This window comes from Rhyacophila brunnea, unplaced genomic scaffold (genome assembly GCF_057557595.1).
Source record: "Rhyacophila brunnea isolate RB1 unplaced genomic scaffold, BYU_Rbru_1.0 scaffold_5, whole genome shotgun sequence".
Lineage (NCBI taxonomy): Eukaryota > Metazoa > Arthropoda > Insecta > Trichoptera > Rhyacophilidae > Rhyacophila > Rhyacophila brunnea.
The window spans coordinates 24,990,701-25,010,701 of NW_028233170.1; the positions used below are offsets into that span (position 1 = coordinate 24,990,701).

At 31.7% G+C, this 20,001-nt stretch overlaps 1 protein-coding gene across 3 annotated transcripts in view; it reads left to right on the forward strand.

The window, feature by feature from the left end:
* The window catches only part of LOC147066200 (pseudouridylate synthase RPUSD2-like), a 491,295-nt gene that overhangs the window by 435,527 nt on the left and 35,767 nt on the right, over window positions 1-20,001 (forward strand). For all 3 annotated transcript variants that reach the window (XM_085955875.1, XM_085955877.1, XM_085955876.1), the window contains exon 6: window positions 6,528-6,615. In XM_085955875.1, the coding sequence (XP_085812001.1) occupies window positions 6,528-6,615 (88 nt within the window). The remainder of the gene's footprint in view (window positions 1-6,527; window positions 6,616-20,001) is intronic.

Consider the following 20,001-nt stretch of genomic DNA (forward strand, 5'->3'; position numbering starts at 1 on the left):
TCTACGAAAAGCCTTCAATTACGATGAATGGGATAGATCAACTTGCATTTTTAATTCATAACGCAGACGAAAAAATCACTCCTCCACTAGGTAGGTATAACTCTTAAGCGGCATCTACCTTGTAACTTTCGTGTCTGGCGTATGACATTAAATCTATTGTTCTTCAATACCTCAAACTGCTTAAAACTTCTCATCAAAAGCTTGAAAATTACAACCAGATCTCTTTGTAAAGCTAGCCTTTTATATCTTACTAATAAAATAAATTTTACTTGCAATATTTTTTTATATTATAATATAATATTTTATAATTTTTTATTTGTACAAGTTTGTCATATTTAACAGTTGTGAACCAATAAATTATTCTTCAATCTACTTTTTATACAATGTTGATAAATATTTATTTTTTTTTGAGAAAATTTAGCATCTATCTTACTTTGATACTCTATCTGGCATATATTTACACACCACGGTTGGTAACACTGCAGCGTGATGCGTTTTTTCCTTTATCCTCCGCGCCCCTTAAGCAGTGCACGACCTGCATTATGTGAACAAACTTTTCCAATTACTGCCCTTTGCAGTGATAATTGCTAAGAATTATTGTATTGATATTTTTTTTTCTCAAACGTTATTACTTTGTGTAAATTCTTCCTAATTAAAATAAATAACAGTGCCCTTGTTATTAAACGTATTATAATTATTTAAATTTTATTTTTTTTCACATTTATAAAGAAATGATAATAAACATTATTCTGATTGTATGTTGAGGATATTATATTAGATGATTATACTGTGACAGCATTCAGTTCGCTTATTTTCTTTTACTTCATCTGAACTTATCAAACCTTCATCTGGCAGCTGCAAGACAGTCATCGGTCCGCATGTGTGATCAGTGATCACGTATAAATGGCATATGTATGCATTATTTTTATGTCAGTTAATTGCTACTAGCATAGTTATTCACGGGAACATGTTTCAGTTGCACTATTCTCCGATATCGGTTGAGGACACCCTTAATTACAATTTAAACTCATCGTGATAATTATTTCCCTACCGTTGCTTGGCAGCCATAAATTACTTCCTTTCCAATCAATGAATTGGCATTAAGCCGGTCGAACAAAAACCGTTCTTTGGTCTATCGCTTTATCTTTTATCATTTTTTGTTAGGTAGAGGATTTCAGGACTTAGTAATAATTGTTTAAGACGAAAATTTCATACAGTTAAACTAGCGTTTCACTGAACTCAGGTGTCAGCCAACTACGGTTCGCGAGACATTACTACAGAAACATTAAATTTGTAAAGTTAAAATCATACATCAGTTAACGTATTTTATTTAAATACAGAATATTTATGGACTAAGGTATCTTTTTGGTTAGGGTGTCTGGAATTCACAAATAATGAAGCGAGCAGTTTTTCTGATATTTATATGGCTGCTATTGAAAAATGTTTACTGAACTTAACGAATAAAACCTGTAGGTCTGCAAATTCGCATGTTTTGGTACTGAATATTAAAAACTGGAAACAGAAAATTGCGATATGATTTATAACAGAATGTATACATAATTTAGGTACAGAGCGATTTTCAACACTTCCGTAATGGCCTTCCATATGAATAAGCAGTTGAAAAAAAACACTTGTATTTTTACTCTATTAATATCAATAATGTCTTATTATTAATTTACTTTAAATTGTTGAGTCATGATTTTATCATAAAGTAAGTCATCCAAATGAACAGAAATTCTTCTAAACTTTCCAATAAATCTGTAGGTAAGCTAGAGGTAAACTACGGTAATTCCGAATTTGGTGAAAATAGGTTATCACCATTGTAAAATTTCATTTTTCGTTCACTTTTGTGTGATAGATAGCAGTAACTCATATTTTTTATAATAAACAAGAAAAATAAATAAAATTTCGTGGGGGGTGATCTTTAAAAAAACTTATTTTGAGCATTAAAAAACTAAATTTAAAAAAACACAAAAGAATACAAAACATAGAATAATATATATAAGAAAAGAATAAAGGTAGCTTAAATTTTCAAATTTAAATCATTAATTTTGAGCCTGGTGTAAAATTGTTAAGTAATTAGTTTACCTGTCGCATTTATAGAAATCTTTTCTGTGCTTCGCAAATAGTTCTCTATTATTTTAATAAACCACTAAAATAACTATTATTCCAGTGCGTAATGCGAATGACAGCAACGCTATTTTCGTTTGTTTTTTTTATATTTCATCGACTTAAATAATGACGAAAATAATGTTTTTAAAATTAAAACTGCGCATAAGACCCATGCTTACAGGCAGAAATTTCAGGGAAATGTAAAATTGTATATTATAAGATATTTATATACAAAAAAAATGATTGGGTGTTATATTATACCTACTCGTATTAATTGTTATCTTGTAATGTATAAGTGCTTTGTATTACAAGGAGATAGTACTATTAAAAAAAAGGATTAACCTTCAAAGTTGTCACCCTTCAAACGCAATTAACGTGAAAAGCTCTCGCGTTATTCAGTGCAAATCAACTGCCTCACTTCCACCAATAGTCGAGACACAATCAGTAGTTAATGTGTATCAATATACTGATCGTAGAAAATGCTGTGTTTCTTTGATTTAATACAAAAGCGACTTCGACCGCTAATGCCAGATGAGTGTGCGGAGAAGTTCGGCATTCGATTTGCGGGATCGGTATGTGGCGCACGTCCGACTGCTCGCCCTCCGCCCTCGAACACCGGCCCAACTTCGCCCGCGACTTCTGACGCGCGCCCCAAAATCATTTCCCACACCACGTAATTCGCCACTAGATGTTATTATCTGCGGCTGAAATCGCGCAGTCACTAACTTAACGTACTCTAGTAATATTAAGTCTAACTTTTTTCAATAATTCTCTTCGCTAACTTTTCCGGCGAAAGTTTCCGTAATGGCTATGATACTTAATTATCCATGAAAACAATAAAAGCGAGCGAAAGAATTTTGCTTTTGATGCTTTAATAACATAAAACAATTATTATTACAATATATAAATTTATATTTTATATCATATTTTAGAGCATAACTTCCCAATTGGTGTGCCGTGGTAAGCTAAAGTTTCGCTAGCGATTAGGAGGTATGCCAAGCATGTACCTAGGTACACTAATCTTCAAAAACATGGCTACCAATTTATCCATACTAAAACATAGAATCCAATTTAAATAATTAGTCCAAATCAACTCTTCGTTCTTGTTATATCTCAAATAAAATGCGCAAACTATGTTACTCATTGGAAAAGGTGATTATTTACAACCATTTTTCAGTGTGCCTCGAAAATGATATAATATTAAAAGTGTGCCGTGAACAGTAAAGTTGGGAACCGCTGTTTTAGGGATTTTTCAATTGTGTATATTACACTTTTTTCCTTCGAACACAAATAGACCTAATATCATAAACTGTGAGCATTATTTAGAAAAAGATTTTTTTATATATTACATAGTATTTTATAGATATAAATCGAGTTGAATTTAACAGTGACATTTTTTACAAAAAAGACATCAAATATAATGATTTATATATATTTATACCTTATTTTATTTATGGATAGCGTCTTGATTGTTACATATTTTACGTGGGACGCCTTTGTACTTATAAGTCTCAAAACAGACGATACACTGGTTTTAAGAATGTAACGTTTTTTTTGAAAAAACATTAGAATTCAAATTCAAATTGTACTCAAATGGAATAGTGCAAAACTTTAATCCATTAGAATTTAATTTCAAATTCCATCAAGTACCCTCCGGTCGATAGAAGGTATTAATAGAAAAAAACATTAATTGAAAACACCTAGATTTGTATGTATTCGATCAAGTCGGCTATACCTCAGTTGAGGCATGGTCTAAAAAGATCGTGGCTAGGCGATGCGCGGATTGCGGGTCGCGGGTGCAAATGACGCATGCCGAACGAAATATAATTTGTCATATAAATCCAACATTCGTCCATTTAATGTTCTGTTTATACGGCTGTGCATATATGACGGGTGGTGGTGGGAACTTTAACGTGGAAAATTGATCTATTAGTAACAATAATAATATATTCATTGACATGTTTTCATTTCCAAGTAAATGGGTAACGTTTTTAGTCATCTTTACACGATTTAAGAATTAATACCCCCATCGCCATCACGAAACAAATTGACGTGTTCCCAGCTCGACGTTCTATCTCCGAATGCCAGCGAGTCCAAAATTTCGTCGCGCCTATAGTTGAAAATTATTTGCAGTTTCACTGATGTATCGTCTTCTAGATATAGGCGCCTAGAATCTCTAGAGTACTAACACAACAAACTAAAGGTTTGTTTTAAAATACTACTCTGTCCTTGATTTCCTCTAAGATTTTTGAGGCTTTTTCATGTTATGGATTTTTTTATATAAATACTAACGCATTCTATAGTATTTGTAGACATGTTCACTTTTGAACAAAAAAATATAAGTGTAGAAATAAACATATTATTTTGATTTACCCGCGGTTTTCCGAAATAACCCCATATTTATTGATTTTGTCTCTATTATCGTGGGCGCATTGTCTTCGTCTACCCTTCCCTGTACACAAATAATAAAATGATATAGATACAAGTTATTATATTCTCATACTTATTGTATTATGTTTCATCTCTTTGTTAGAAGTTTCCATTAGGTTCAATTTTAGGTATGTGTTTTAATGTGATGTTATCTTTATTTGTCATTATATGTATGTATATAACGTTGTTATTTTGATTCGTGACTTGCATTGATATATCTTTTATTTCAGGTTGTTTTTTTTAATGTGTCTACTAATTTTCTGCCCAATCTTTAGACATTATCACTAATACAGTTAGAAAAAAACACACTGTCAAACTTTTCAGTGATTGATTTTGAATCCAACGCATTGTTTTCTATAGTATACTTTTGTATAATAACACTATCTTTTTATACATTGACATTTGTCTCTAGCACGACTATTGGAGGACCTGAGTACTACAGTGGCCTAACTTATAATTCACATATTTGCCTAATATATCTAATAATAGAATATTGTAATTCACTTACTCATACCTATTATTGTATTCGATTCAAACATTTTTATGTAATTAGGCCGCTGTGGTATTAATGCTCTCATTTTATCTGAAAGTCGCTTCAAAATCCATTGTAAACACAAATACCTTATAGTTTTATAATAATGCTTGCAACTATACTGATTTCCAATAATGTGACATTTTGTTTAAGACAATTATGTATGTTACACATGGACATGGTACATTAACGATATATGCATATTAATTCTTCTGCTGCTTACGTCAAATCATACATTTACAACTTATACCACACAGAACCAAATTATTTCAAATACTGACCGAACTGAAAATGGTATGTTGTGTTGGCTGGTAGAGCTTATATTAATTTTACTTTTTTTATTGAAATATTTTCTGTTATATTACTCAAATACTAATACCTTTCGAAAGCTTTATTTTAAATAGATTTTTTAAAATTACATAGTCGTGACCGATTTCTTCAATGAGTTTTTTTTAAATGTTTAAATTTTGTGTTTAGTAAAATAAGTTGTTTTATCTCTTTGTAAATTATGTGTAAATATGTTAAAATTCCAATCATTACAAGCTTTCAATTGGATATTATATGCACGGGAAATAATCCTTATAAAGAAATCGATTCACCACGATATCGAGGGGTTCATATTATATATTATAATGTTTCACTTAGGAGTAAATAATTCACTTATACACAATTCCTCAAAAATATTGTCAAAACTTTTTATTATTCACCACTTTTTTTATGATCAAACATTGATTCAAAATCAAATCAAAATATTTAATAACAGTTGAAGAATTAATATGCTGATTTCAGAATTCACATTCCGACCTATATTTTTATGCATCTTTCAATTGTCATGACTTTAGTTCACCTTTGCTAACCATTAAATGATCCGTTAAGAATTACAAGTAGTGTAAGTCAACAATCATTTGAAATATGTCACAATGTCACTTATGGATTTTGGTCAAAATCCCGACACGTCAAATGAATCAGAAGTGTGCCGGTACTTGAATAAATTAATTTAAAAATCCGTTTTACGATTTAATTTTTATTCTATTGACCCAATCGAAATATGTTAGAAACATATTTTAGTAATATAAATTAAAATCACAGTTATGAGAGGAATTAAAATAATAAAAACGTACGTTTGCGTACAGCTTCAATAATAAAAATAATTAAGTAGTAGAAAGATTTCTACATTTTGTAAATAATTGTTTTAATCATATCCAATAACATTGCCTTCTATACGAATCAACAGCATCTTGCTTTTCGTGAATAAATATTTCATTAATAATTGCACATTTTCTGATAGCAAAAGTAATGCGTAATAGTGATTTTAACATGCCTAAGTATTGCTAACTTGACTTACACCATTTTAATTCTCACGGCGGGAGATAGAGGGTGACAAAACTAACGCCCCACATCCACAGTGCCGGAAAATTAGTTTTCCACTTGCTAATTGTCCGTTGGATTGCAGACACGAGGTTCCGGTGACCTGCCAACCAATCACCGTCGTGCACATGGACGAGGATATTGTGGTCGTCAACAAACCAGCCTCCATCCCCGTAAGTGGCTTATGAGACCGCCATCGAGCTTACACGCCGACCTGTAACTGCGCACTACCATTCCGACCTCACCAAATCAACCATTCTGCTTGTCGTACCGTACTTGTAGTCCAAGGATTGTCAACTTTTTCTACTAGTGACATGCCATGTATAAAGTTAACTACAGTGACACACTTGCTTGAACATCTTGAATTTAAAGACATAAAATTTTGTAAGGTTTATTAAAAACAAAACATCTCGCTCTTCTTTCGGTGAATATAAGAAAATGTCTAGTAATGAAGGTATATTTTAATTCCATTTATTTCTATAATATTAAACTATGACGTATATTCTTAGTTGCATTTATATATTATCAAAACGTGTATGCGAATAAGAAAAAATGTTAATTGCTTTTAGTAGGTTTTAACATAAAAAACAACTGAAATAATAGCCGGAGTCACATTTATTATTTGTAGTCTACTAATTAATGGTAGTTTACTTATGGCGGTAATGGGCAATTAAACACTACTTATTACAATAATATTCAATCAATCTTTTATAGCTTAAGTCTAAACTTTCAAGGCATGTAATATTTCCTAGGGTAAAACTACAAAATTGATTTTTGTTTACATTTTAGGTAAAAATAAGTCATCAGTAAATTTCAGCTATTAAAAGTCGATTTAAACTATTGCATCAGTAAATTTACTTAGTTTTACGTTAATCTTAATTAAATTTAGGAGTTTTACCATTTCTCTAAATAATAATAATATTTTGAGACTAATATTTTATCTACGTTTTTACATTAGTTTTACTCATGTTAAATCGCATCGTACAGAAACATTGTAAAGTTGCCTTTATACAAAAAGTGTTGAGAATGTACTCTAAAGTTGACATTTTCGACTTATCTCGTTTACACGATAGCTATGCTATTTAGAACAATTTGAATACAAGTGTGTCGCAGTGGTTTATCTTATACACCTCATTTGTGGCTATTAAAAAAAGGTTGAGTACCCTCGGTATGATCACCGGCGTAAAATCAGACCGGTACAAATCAAAACATGCGTAATATGCGCTTTGTGTGAAACCCACCGATTGTGTACCCACCTGATTTCATGTCCGATTGCTACCATATTATTAGTGCATGTTGCTTTGTAATTTAACATCTTAATGGCATGCTTTCAGTGTTGGGTTTTTGATTATGTAATTATGTACTATATTATATGTATTATTACAGTCTCTAATTATCCGGACTTGTCGTCAACCATCGACTATCTGAAAAGTTGATGTATGTTGTCGTATATCAGAATAATCTATTAACTTAACATACATACATATACAGCGATCAATTATCCGGATACACATCTACTCTGTAATATTTATTAGTATATTAGATACGTCTGTCGTGCGAATTCGTCAATATTCAGAAAATAAAAATATTACGTCAAACTTTGCAATCCGCCGACGAGGGCATAAAGTTACAAAAACAATATGACATTGATCTTATAAAATGTTAGAACATAATGGAAATATATATTATCTATTTCCATATAGGTAATCGATTTTTACGGTTGAAAATATTTCGTCTTTTTGGTCAATCTTTTTTCTCTATTATCCATCTGTTGTTCTAGTTGTCTCTTATTGTGTATTAGGTATGTACACTTACTGAAATGTACTTTCTTTTTGCCTATAAATGATAATATATTTTCAGTAATTTAACATTAATTCAATTTACTGTGAGCCAATCTGTACTATAATGGCATTTAAAATTTAATTTAATAATATCCTCTTAGCTGTTCTACCTTTCTTTGTTTATATTTTTAATACTTGTTATTATTTATTATCTCAAGATAAAGACCATTGTTATCGTTCAACTTCGTTTAGATAAATATTATCGATAAGTCAACAATGTTTCTCGGAATTCTTACTTGTTTTATGGATGGTATTTCGTTCATGATCGGCTTTGTTGACTTACATTATTATATAAATAATTACATAGAGATTCAAAGCTACAGCGAATAACTATTAATGATTGCCAATTCAATAATAACACTACTGCAGTATAACGTTGTTTGTCTACCATTCTAGTGTATTAAATTATGGTATTGCTTGAATTGTTAATATAGCTTTTTCTATTCGTTTTAAAATATTATTTTTCTTAAAAAAGCACGAATGAATTTTACAATATTGTGTCATCTTAATCAACAATATAAAACAACCCTCGTATAATATAATGAAGATGTTTAATAAATGCTGTTATTAACTTTTAACATGCCTAAAACTTCCAAAATTCTATAGTTTAGCTTGATTGTTTAATTTAAAAATAATAAAAGCATAATTTTAAAAGATACTTATATTATTCATTACTCACAAGTTTTGTTTGATAATTTACGTTTTTAATCTTAAAACATGATATACACATTTTTTAAGTGTTTGATAAAATGTAAATCGGTTTTTAGTTATTCATGGTTATTTTCATAAAATAAAATGTTTACAAAAATATTACTTTTGAAGGCTGCTCTGCATTATAATTTATAATCATAAATATATATGCACTTACTTAATATATGTTTTTACTGTGTCTGAGATTTTTAGATTTCTTTTGTATTTGAATAATATTTATTAATAAGAACGCAAGCTGTGACATACTGGAACACTTTCTGTTTTTCTTCTCGGCAATAAATCTGCCCATAACAGTCGCCCCAGTCGCAATTTGCAGTCACCGGTTGGTACGCGACGTTCTTTGTATTTTCTTTGTGTCGCCCCTTTTCCGTCCTGCGACAATATGTTGATATAATTTTGGCATATTCTACAACAAATGACCTTTTAAAACATACCAACCACTACACATGTAATACATTTTCAAATATCACCCCAACTCAACCCTCGTGACGTAAGGTGCGATTTATAGATTTTTAGTTGATCGAGATTTACATCATCATCATCATCATTCGTGACACAACAGCCTGGTGTGGTATTCCCCAGTCCGCTCTATCCTGAGCAATCCTCCAATGAACATTTTGATGTTTTAGATTATTTTCGATTACCCAAATTTCACAGTTATGACAAATGCAACACACCTCATCTTCATTCTATGCTCCGAATATCGCTCGCAGAATCTTTCATTCGAAAATCAAAAAAATCGTTTTCAGACTTAATGACACAACATTCTAATTCATATAGGTATAAGGACTGACCTCAGCTGAGTTTTTTTATATCTGAAATTTAATATTCTGTGATAAAACTTTGGATTTCAGATTAAGATTTGTTATCTATGTGTATTCGACTTCTAATTTCTGTTTCCATATTGTTATTAGTGGCGACAGTGGAACCCAGATAATATGTGAAGTAGTCAGTTTTCTCGAATGGGTCAATAAAACTCCAATGATTGTAATTCCATTTGGATGCACGGGTTTCACGAGAATCGAGATTTGCAATTGAAAACAAAATATATCCGATTTTATCATATATATACGATATACGGGAGAGTGGATTTCCGGGTAGCAAGACTAAATCCGATTAATCAAAATATAGCAATGCCTACTGAAGAGAGACCAAAACTACACACACTCGTAATCAGTGACGGCAATACAAAAACAACACATTTTTCACTTGTGACATATTTGAAACGGGGTGACAAAATATTAAATTACATAGCTACTATTTATAGGTATTGGCCTTTTTATTTCAAAATAGAAAAACCTCAAAATATACTTAATAAAAAAACTGTCAACTGCCGAGTAGGTATAGTTATTTGTTAATATTACCTGACTATGTAGCTTAATGGCAAGAGCCCTCGCCTCGATATAGTTAGTCGTATGTTCAAATCTCAACCAGTCCATGATATTTTTATTTAATTTTTTAATACTTTTCTTAGTTATGTCTTTAAAATGGACGCTACATTATTAAAATCGCATCTTTATTCAGTCTTCAAAAAATAATCGTATTTTCAAAATTGAAGACAGCTTATTCACAATCCCAAGAATTTTCTACGTATTATTAATTATTAATGGATTTCATTCCAAGTTTACGTGTCACTATTAATACCGCTTTGTAAAATAACTAAGTACTTCCATACACAAATGTAAATAGGAATAAATATTTGCTATTTTCATATTTCTTTACCGTTCCTTTGTTAATACATCATATCTACAACATCAAACCGCTTATCAAAAGACTTATCAACCCTGATATATTTTCAAAGAAATAATACGTACCTCACAGCAGTGTTTTCCGTTTTCCCTGCTTTTTTATTTTTTTATGATTCAAATAACATGCGATAGATAGTTACCAAAGAACCGAGCTGTGTTAGGAGTATAATTTACTTCAATGATCTTACGAATAAGATTCTCACGTATAACATCTTTTTACTAAACCGTTTTTTCCGGCCGTCGCTATAAAAACGAATAACTCCGTCGAAAAGTATGGTCGATATAAAGTTATATTGGACTTATCACTCCGACTCCAGAGGATTTACCTTGTAGAGGCCCTTTATTCTTTTACGTGTTGAGGTAAAATCGGGAAAATTGATCTGGGAGCGTTACGGACATCACTTTACATGTAAATCGCTTGCGGTGAGTTTTCCTCCGATCAGAGTGCCAAAATAAACCAAAGATAAACGAACGAAATCGTCGATTCTATTCACTGATGGGTATTCGCATTCCATTGTGTCCACAAATCGTTCGGACTTTCTCTGTCATATATCGTAACTACAGACCGACAAGTTTAACGTGAGGCTCTGTCCCATCGATATAAATTGACTAATATATAATACATATAATCCTCAACTAAATCTATACAATTTTTCCTTTACTGTTCGCACTCTTTTAATACATAATATATCACTTATAACTGTTTATCCAGGAATCACTTGCGGTTGACTTCTGAGTGAGGCTATAACAAGTCTTTATTTTAGAGTGTGGAGAAATATGGGATGAACTTGGAACAAGTGTTTAAAATTATGTTATGTTACATCTGAATGCGTTTAATTTTGTCACGTAAGCGAAACGCGTATTCACTATTGATATTATTTGAGAATACTCGGCGCGTTTTTATGTCTTGCATTATATTGCGTGTCCGTCATAAAGTCATAAACCAAATCAATCTCACAGTATTGGTCTATAGCAATGGTCTTTAAACTTTGTCGACTCACGAAACCCTTAAAATAATAAGTTTTTGTCATCCTTAGAAAAATATATCTTAAAATAATTACTTTTTTTACACAATTTATCCAAGTCTAGGTCTATTTGTCGATTTTTTTTTACACGCGAATTTTTATTTTGACTCGCGGAACCCCGAGAGAGGTGCCGCGGAACACAGTTTGAAGACCACTGATCTATAGCTACTGGCTTTCACACCTCTATCATATTAATAACAATATTATGTTCTCACGTATATACGTCATTAAGAAAACTCGTTTATTCTTTGTATTAACAATAGAACAAATCGTAACTTAGTCCACAGCTGATTATAATCCTACCTTACCGAACTTCTGCGAAGTTTCTGGTGTATGCAGTATAGGTAAAATCACAATATAAATCAGGGTAACTTTAGTTTTCGTCTCCCAAATTCTTAGAAGGCTTTTCCTTGGACACTACTGACAGTAACTAACACTAACTTTGAATGAAGTATCTTTCACTATGCTACTCGTGAAGAACTCTCCAAACTGGTTATATTCCTCTAATTCTACTTAGGTATCAGACGTTTTGCGCCTATTAGATTCCACTGGATTTCTAAATTTGTTCAGCAATTTTCTTTTCTTTGTTGCTACATTTCATGCTCATTTTGATGTGAAGTTTTAAATTTAAATAAACTTTACTGTACTACTCACATGTTACATCGCATACCCATGTCTGCTGCTGTATCCAATTATTTTATTTACTGCTCTTACGCATTATGCCTATTCCATGTTATTTATTTACATTATTCCGTATAATTAATAATAATTGTACCTATCTCAATTACGAAAAAGAAATAACACATTAAAAAAAAGAATACTTTTTTACTTATTTAATAATTATGTTATCCATCACGTTTTACTTCCATAAAAGGCTTAAGACCCCGGTGCTTTATCTCCAGTGGCACGCGAAACGTCAAGTTTGAGTAAAATTACGTTAAAATCCCCGAGGATACGGTCCACTATTAAGACTTTTTCTTCTGGGCTTCCGTGAATGGGGAAGAGATCGTATTTTTCAAACAAAGTTACACGCAAATCGCATTTATTTTAAAAGCACGGATTTTATCATGTTCTTTGGAACTATTCTCTGTGCAGTCTCTAGAAGTTGAAACTTCAAAGACATGGAGCATCCGTCAAGCCGGCCTTACGTGTTGCGTTTTTTACATCCATATAACGTGGAAGGCGCCACACTCCTTTTACCAATGGCGTAGATAAGAAGTCGAATTTTTAAGTTTATTTTTTCTATAATTCTCGCATTTATTTCTAAATCAATTGATTATTTTCAAAACTTTGTACATAACATTCCGACTATTACTATCTGTCTATTAATATCATTTTCTTTATTTTTGAAGTTATACTTCTTTTGGCGCGTTTGGGAAATCAGATCAGAGTGTATTTTTGGCGTGTGACATGTAACACATAATTAATTTTTTCACACGAAAAAAAACGCACTCGACTGGATTCGAACCACCGATTGTTCGGTTATCAGCCGAACGCACTACCTTTACGCCACAGTATGATACTGCAATCGTGACGATTATACAGTATAATATTATAGTTTAGAACTGTTCCGTTGCCTAGGCAGAGAATTTATTATTGTCGGCCGTTTGCAATTCCTTAACAAACCATTAAACGTCAGAGTGACAGTTGGTACTTTGAATATAAAAACAACGAGAAACCGTTATATAATTTAGTTATATAAGTTAAAGTGTATAGAAATAAACCAACGGCGTTCCAATAAGCGGTCCTTTTTCTTGAGTGTGTAATTTAACAAGATAATTAAGAGCTAGTCAAAGAATCTATTTTATCACAAGTTTTCTTTTTGTTTTGTTACGTCAAAGAAGTATTACTTCTAACGCGCGTACATAAGTACACACACCGATTTTCTTTCTATTTCGGCAAAAAATATTGATACAACACAAATGAAAGTCTGACTAATGTTTTTGACATTTCACTAGTGCACCCACTAATAATTGCCTTTAGTCAGTGTTTTAAAATCCGATAATCATCTCCATCCGGGATCATGTGACGGCTTCTGCTTAATAAATTACTTATAGTATTGTTATTTATAGCATATATTATTACTTTAATATAAAATTCCCTTGGAAATATTTTTTTACAAGAGTGGACCATTCATACTATAACGAAACAATTTTTAGCAGTGCTTTAATTTTAGTGTATATACTGATTCATATTTTATTATATTAGTAAGTATATTGTATATTATGTGTAAAATTTTAATATTTTGTAATCAAGAATGAGTTTGTGTAAGTGCTTAACTATATAAAATTTAATAATATTGACCAAACGATCTAATTTTCAAGTGAACCAAAAAATGAAATACCTATATCTTTTTACGATATTATAGGGGTGTATAATTCTAGTCCAGAATCCGATGGATGCTGCTTCGAGTTCCTCTCGATACCAATTGTTTATTCTAAATTTTTTTTTCTGAGGTGGCTTAGTTATGTATGTATGTATATTTACTATATTTAACAATCACGGGAGATTATTATAAAAACGATTTTACGCAAACTGTTGATATTTCATTTGCCATAGCTTTAATAAAATATTTATTAACGTAGATACATATATATTCTTGAAATAGTTTATTATGAAAATTATTGGCTTGTAACCGCGGGGTTAAGTGCGTTTCGGTGAAGTTTCCTCTTAACTAAAGTACCTGTTACATTTCTCACCTACATGTTTTATTTACCCATTTATTTGGACGTATTTCAAAACAAGCGACACAATATAAATTGCGTTTTTCCGGGACATATCCAAGTGGTGTGTAGCCCCGGTTAGGTTTAATCCGACGCACGTCCCTGCGCCTAACACGTCAGACTGACAGCGATTTATAGCCCCGGAAAGGTTGTAACCCTAGCCTCGCGTCGAAGGCCTTACAGATTCCGCCCGCTGTCCCCGCTGCGCCCCTGCATGTATGCGACATTCAGGGGCGGATTAAGATCCCGAAAGCCATAGAAAATCTCACATACACACGGCCGTCAGCGTCTTTTGTAAGGTGACAGAATGACTTTATGAACTTCTATTGAATTCAGTAATCCTACCTTGTAGTCTTTTGATACGAATGTCTTAAAATAATATATTACCAAATAGTTTTACGATTCTATTGGCTTTCTTATCAATTCAATCGATTGTCGAAATTTTGTAATAAACTGTCTTTAATTCGACTTTGGATTTCGACTTTGGATCAATTTATTTTTACTGCGCACACTACATAATAAAAAAAAATCTTAAACTTATTGAAGGAAAAAAAATATGTATATTTAGGATATAGATGATAGAAAAAAATAGTTTAACAAATTAATGTACCTACCTATCTACAGCAATATTATATTGTATCAATGGAAAATGTACATTCAGTATTTTCCACGTAACCTAATATTATAGTTTATTTTTCTAATAAAAAAATATCTCAATATCTCTATACAATATCAGTATTATCTCTTTTTGTGTAAAACATCTTTTTTTCATTAAACTTAGAAGGAAAAGGGGTACTCATAAAAAGAAATAAACCAGTAAATAAATAACCAGCTTATGAAACTTCATGGTAATTGAACTAAGATTTTAATTAATGAAAGTGTTGTCCTTTTCCTTGGATAGCTATCGTTTTAAGTGACCCGTATTTTACCTTTCTGCATATTTCGACACTATGCATACATTGCTATACCTAATGATACCGAATGGCGTAACCCGATTTCAGTGGAATTTGGATGTAGACGATGTGGATGTAATAGAGGGTCGTTGTTGCTTGGTTGTTGAGATGATAGTTTATTCATTTATTGGTTGATACAAGAATATCCTGAATACAATAGTAAGAATGATAACTTGAGATTATAATCGCGAGGTAATGATGTACTGGTGATATGGATATGATTAAGAGATTATTAATTAAAAGAATGAACTGATGGACTTGATTCGAGTAGAATAACGGATAGTACAATCTCTAGTGAAAAATTCGTGACGGACTCGATGAGTTGAGTGAGAATTCATAGATTTTCTTTATTTATATATATGCAGTACATATTACGGTGACAGTTATTATTGCTCTAATATTTTGTTTTAACAACAAAAACTACATATTAAAGTGTGTCATTAATTTAATGCAGAGTAGTATATTGCTACAGGAATTAATAATAGATAACTCTAATAAATTTATGGCAATAAATTAAATTTGAGAGACAATATAAGTAAAAAATAAAATATGGTCTATGTAAGTAAGCATGTTTTTAATTTATCTACTACATATTTTCATTATAGGATGGGTGCTATATTTATATTGTTATCGTGGACTCCTTATATAATCGTAAAGAAAACTAACTAAAAAACATTGTCTGATTTCGTTTATTTATAGACACGTATTAAATAAAAACTTAAATGAATTAGTCTCTATCGTAGAAATGGGTTATTCCTTTTTTTGTAGAGCATATACTAAAATATCATCTTACTCCACAACTGGCAACACCCACCAACTCGTCGACCCCCTGCGAAGTTTTGAGGTGTCGGTGTGTACAAGCCTACACCGTCGTCACTCTATGGCCCCTAATGGACTTGTGGACAATGAATTTTCCCGCCTATCGAAATGTCCTGTAATTGCAAATTGAGAGACACGTTTCCATTACGCTTCCGTTCCACTAAACGTATTACATCATGCGTCTCGGGCGTCATTTACGAATATGTATATTACATTTATTTACCCATATCAATAAATAATTGTCTATGTCATATTGTTTTTTCAGTTTTCACGTATTATTCATTGGTGTTCGGATGATGGATAAACAAAAAATATATTATTATGTGTTTTTACACTCATAGGTATGCCGATCGCATTGGATTGCGTTGAATTTGAAAGAATACTAAAATTTCTATAATAAAATCTTGTATATAATAAGAAAATATTATCGATTAATAATAATTACGTCAATACTACAAATTTAGTTGGAACTGTTAATATCTTGATTTAATATTTTTTAAAGATAATTTTAAGTTCTTGGGTGAGCAGGTACGTTCTTATTCTGGTCGCCAGGATTGCAGTTAGAATAACTTAATTCCCATTCAATTTTTCTAGCATTTGTTTAATAGATATATTTCTGAAGTTTCTCTAAACTATGTTTGTGATTTCTATGATCCACCAAAAATTTGTGTCATGTTACATTAGTATATTGACACAGTAATAAAGTATAGTTAGATATTATATGAACTCTGAGCCCAAGAGATTTACTTGTTTATTAAAAAGTTGCACTTATTGAGTCGAGGAAAAAACACAACATATTTTTTTGTTGTCGTGTAATATTCATTGACGTTGATTCATTATTCAATGTATCGAATCCAGATTTAATTCAACCATTCTCGTCAAATCGCGAAAACGTCACTTCTCAAAAAATACCGCCCGTAAGCTGAATTAAAACAACCCCTCCCATCTCCTCCGTTTCATTTTCCGAATTGTGTACATATATAAATTCCCTACTTACAGTGTTTTGCTATTCTTCTCGCCTATGTTAAAATTAATGTACAAATGTAATACGAATCATTCATCCTATTACATGAATATTACGTTAAGAGTATGCTTTCTTGCCGCCTCTAAGCATTGCATAACATGCAAACCCCACGGGATATCGCTCAAAGTCTGCAGAATGTTTTAATTAATCTTTTTATTATTTCTTAACAGCTAGCAAATTCATAAGTTCTACATAACAGCAAACAGTATTTTCTTGTTTTTGTTTTACGATGTTTAATGATTATCTTTAGTGCGATATTATGAACAACTTTCTCTATTACATATTCCAATCCAATTTGTATAATATTTAGTATTTTTTACAACGTTTTTATTAGCTCGTATTCTTGTTTGTCCAGTACAAATCTTGCAATCGATTTTTAACTAATTTCCCTACTAACTAGACATTTGAAACTTTTAGAATATATCAGAACACGATGCCAATACCTTATTTTATTTCTTTTAGCAATCTTTAAGCAGAATTGATTCAGTTAATTCTATTTTGTACGTTGTATATGAAAAGTTCTTTTTATCTTGTCATTTTTAATATAAAAATTGACAAAAACAGTCATATACTTACAATAATATTATAACACATATCATTGTATGAAGTGTGATATTGTAATGTGGTGGTTTTACCTCACATTACTGTTTGTCGAACGAAATGTAATGTTATTCAAATATTCAAGTTATAAATTATTTCCACCTCCGTTTTGTTTGCAATCAATTCCCTTTCATTAAATTGCCTCGTGAGCCAACCAGAGCTACCCGCCATTAATTTGTAAAGTTTACATCGGATAAATTGTCGCATAATTCATTCGGCTTAATATGTTTCGCAAGTAATTAATTCTACGTTCTACCAAACTGTATTTTGTTCCCCTCGTCATCTTTGTGACATGTCATGGTGATAACGAGGCGTCTGGCTGCTCCATATTCGCGACCGGTTCAAACTTGCCCGACCAATTTATAATTAGTAACCTTTCGTTAACTCAACTCTAACTCTAGGCCACAAAGTCTCTCCTCTTCACTCGCAGTGGTTCTCAAACTTTTTGAATCGAAACCAATCATTCGACCCATCCTAAAGCGGGCCCTCAGACCACTATATCTTTCGTGGGCGCCCCTACCTATCGCTAAGGTTAAGGGTAGTGTAGTGCTCTACAACAGCGAGGTAAAGTTAAGAGTAATCCGCAGTGTTTTTTTTTACATAAATCCATTTGAATTAGGTAATGAGGTGTTGGCACTAAGCATCATAATATGAAGATCGCGACTTCGTTTTGTAGTAGCCAGGTAATATGCGACACCTCGCCATATTGGATAAATAATCGTGTTTATTATGATTTATATTAATGAAATATATAATAATATTCTACGTGTGAATTATCATTTAAGTAAGTATATGAATCATCATAATATCACATGAAATTGCATCGAAAACCACGTCATGTTTTAAAATGTTAATATTCTTGAAGTAAAATAACGCCGCCGCACACGACATTTTTACTATTAGAACAACTGTGTTATTTGTGTTTGTCTCACTTATCTGGTTGACCTGCCACGCACGCTCCTGAATCCAGGCCCTCAGAATAAATCCTTTCAGACCCCCTTTTGAGGGCCATGGCTGTAGCCTCTCTCCAACACATTTTCAATATAATATTTTTTCCCATAAAATACCTACTTTTAAGAAGGCGTGTTCGACATGTAATTTTCATGCTACAGTTATAAGATTTACCTGACTTCACGAATTGTATCTACTCGTCAATCTTTATCACTTCATTGACTTCGCCTCAGGGATGATGTATCTTTTTCTTATCGCCCATCCACCGTATTCTATGTCATCCGATTTTCATTTTATTTTCCGGCATTTTTGAAGATGAGCCTCTTGGGTTGTAGACTATCCTCCATCCTCGTGACATTGCCTTCTGAATCGGCGGGTCACCTCTTACTTCTAAAATTTTACGTATTAACCCATAGCTTACGGGCCACACAAAATTGTGTTTTTGCTAATTACTTTTCAAATGCAAATTAACACGTTAATTACAAAATGAATTAAAAGGGCCCGTAAGCATTGTGTTAATACTTTTATATTCATATTTCATCGGTCACATACTCATAACTTATTAACAAAATAATTATAAGATAAAAAGAACTTTTTATATACCACGTTTTTAAATTTTTTGTTGAATCATATAAACTTGACAATTCTATGTATTAATAATTTAGGACAAATAAGGCAATTGTCAACAAATCATTTTTTTGCTATTTTGCAACAAACAAATATATAATACTGAAATGTCATTTTGATTTCTATAGTAACGCACGTATATATTAATAATTTAGTTGCTAGGACCACCCTATTAGCAACCAATAATAGTGGATTGGATTACGGATTTCTTCCGAAATAACTTTTCATACAAAACAGAATTAACTGAAAGTCAATTCAATTGTACTTAAAGATGGCTAAAAGTATTAAAAGAATGCATTGGAATCGTGTTCTGATATATTCTAAAAGTTTCAAATATCTAGCTAGTCGGGAAGTTAGTTAAAAATCGATTGCAAGATTTGTACTGGATAAACAACCACCGGACAAACAAGAATATGAGCTAAGAAAAACGTGGTAAAAAAATAATTCGACAATTACTGTTCGTTTAACTTTAAGTCGTGCGGAAAATTCAAATCGACTTGTCTTCCTTTTACTGACCATTACGTTAATAATGTAGGT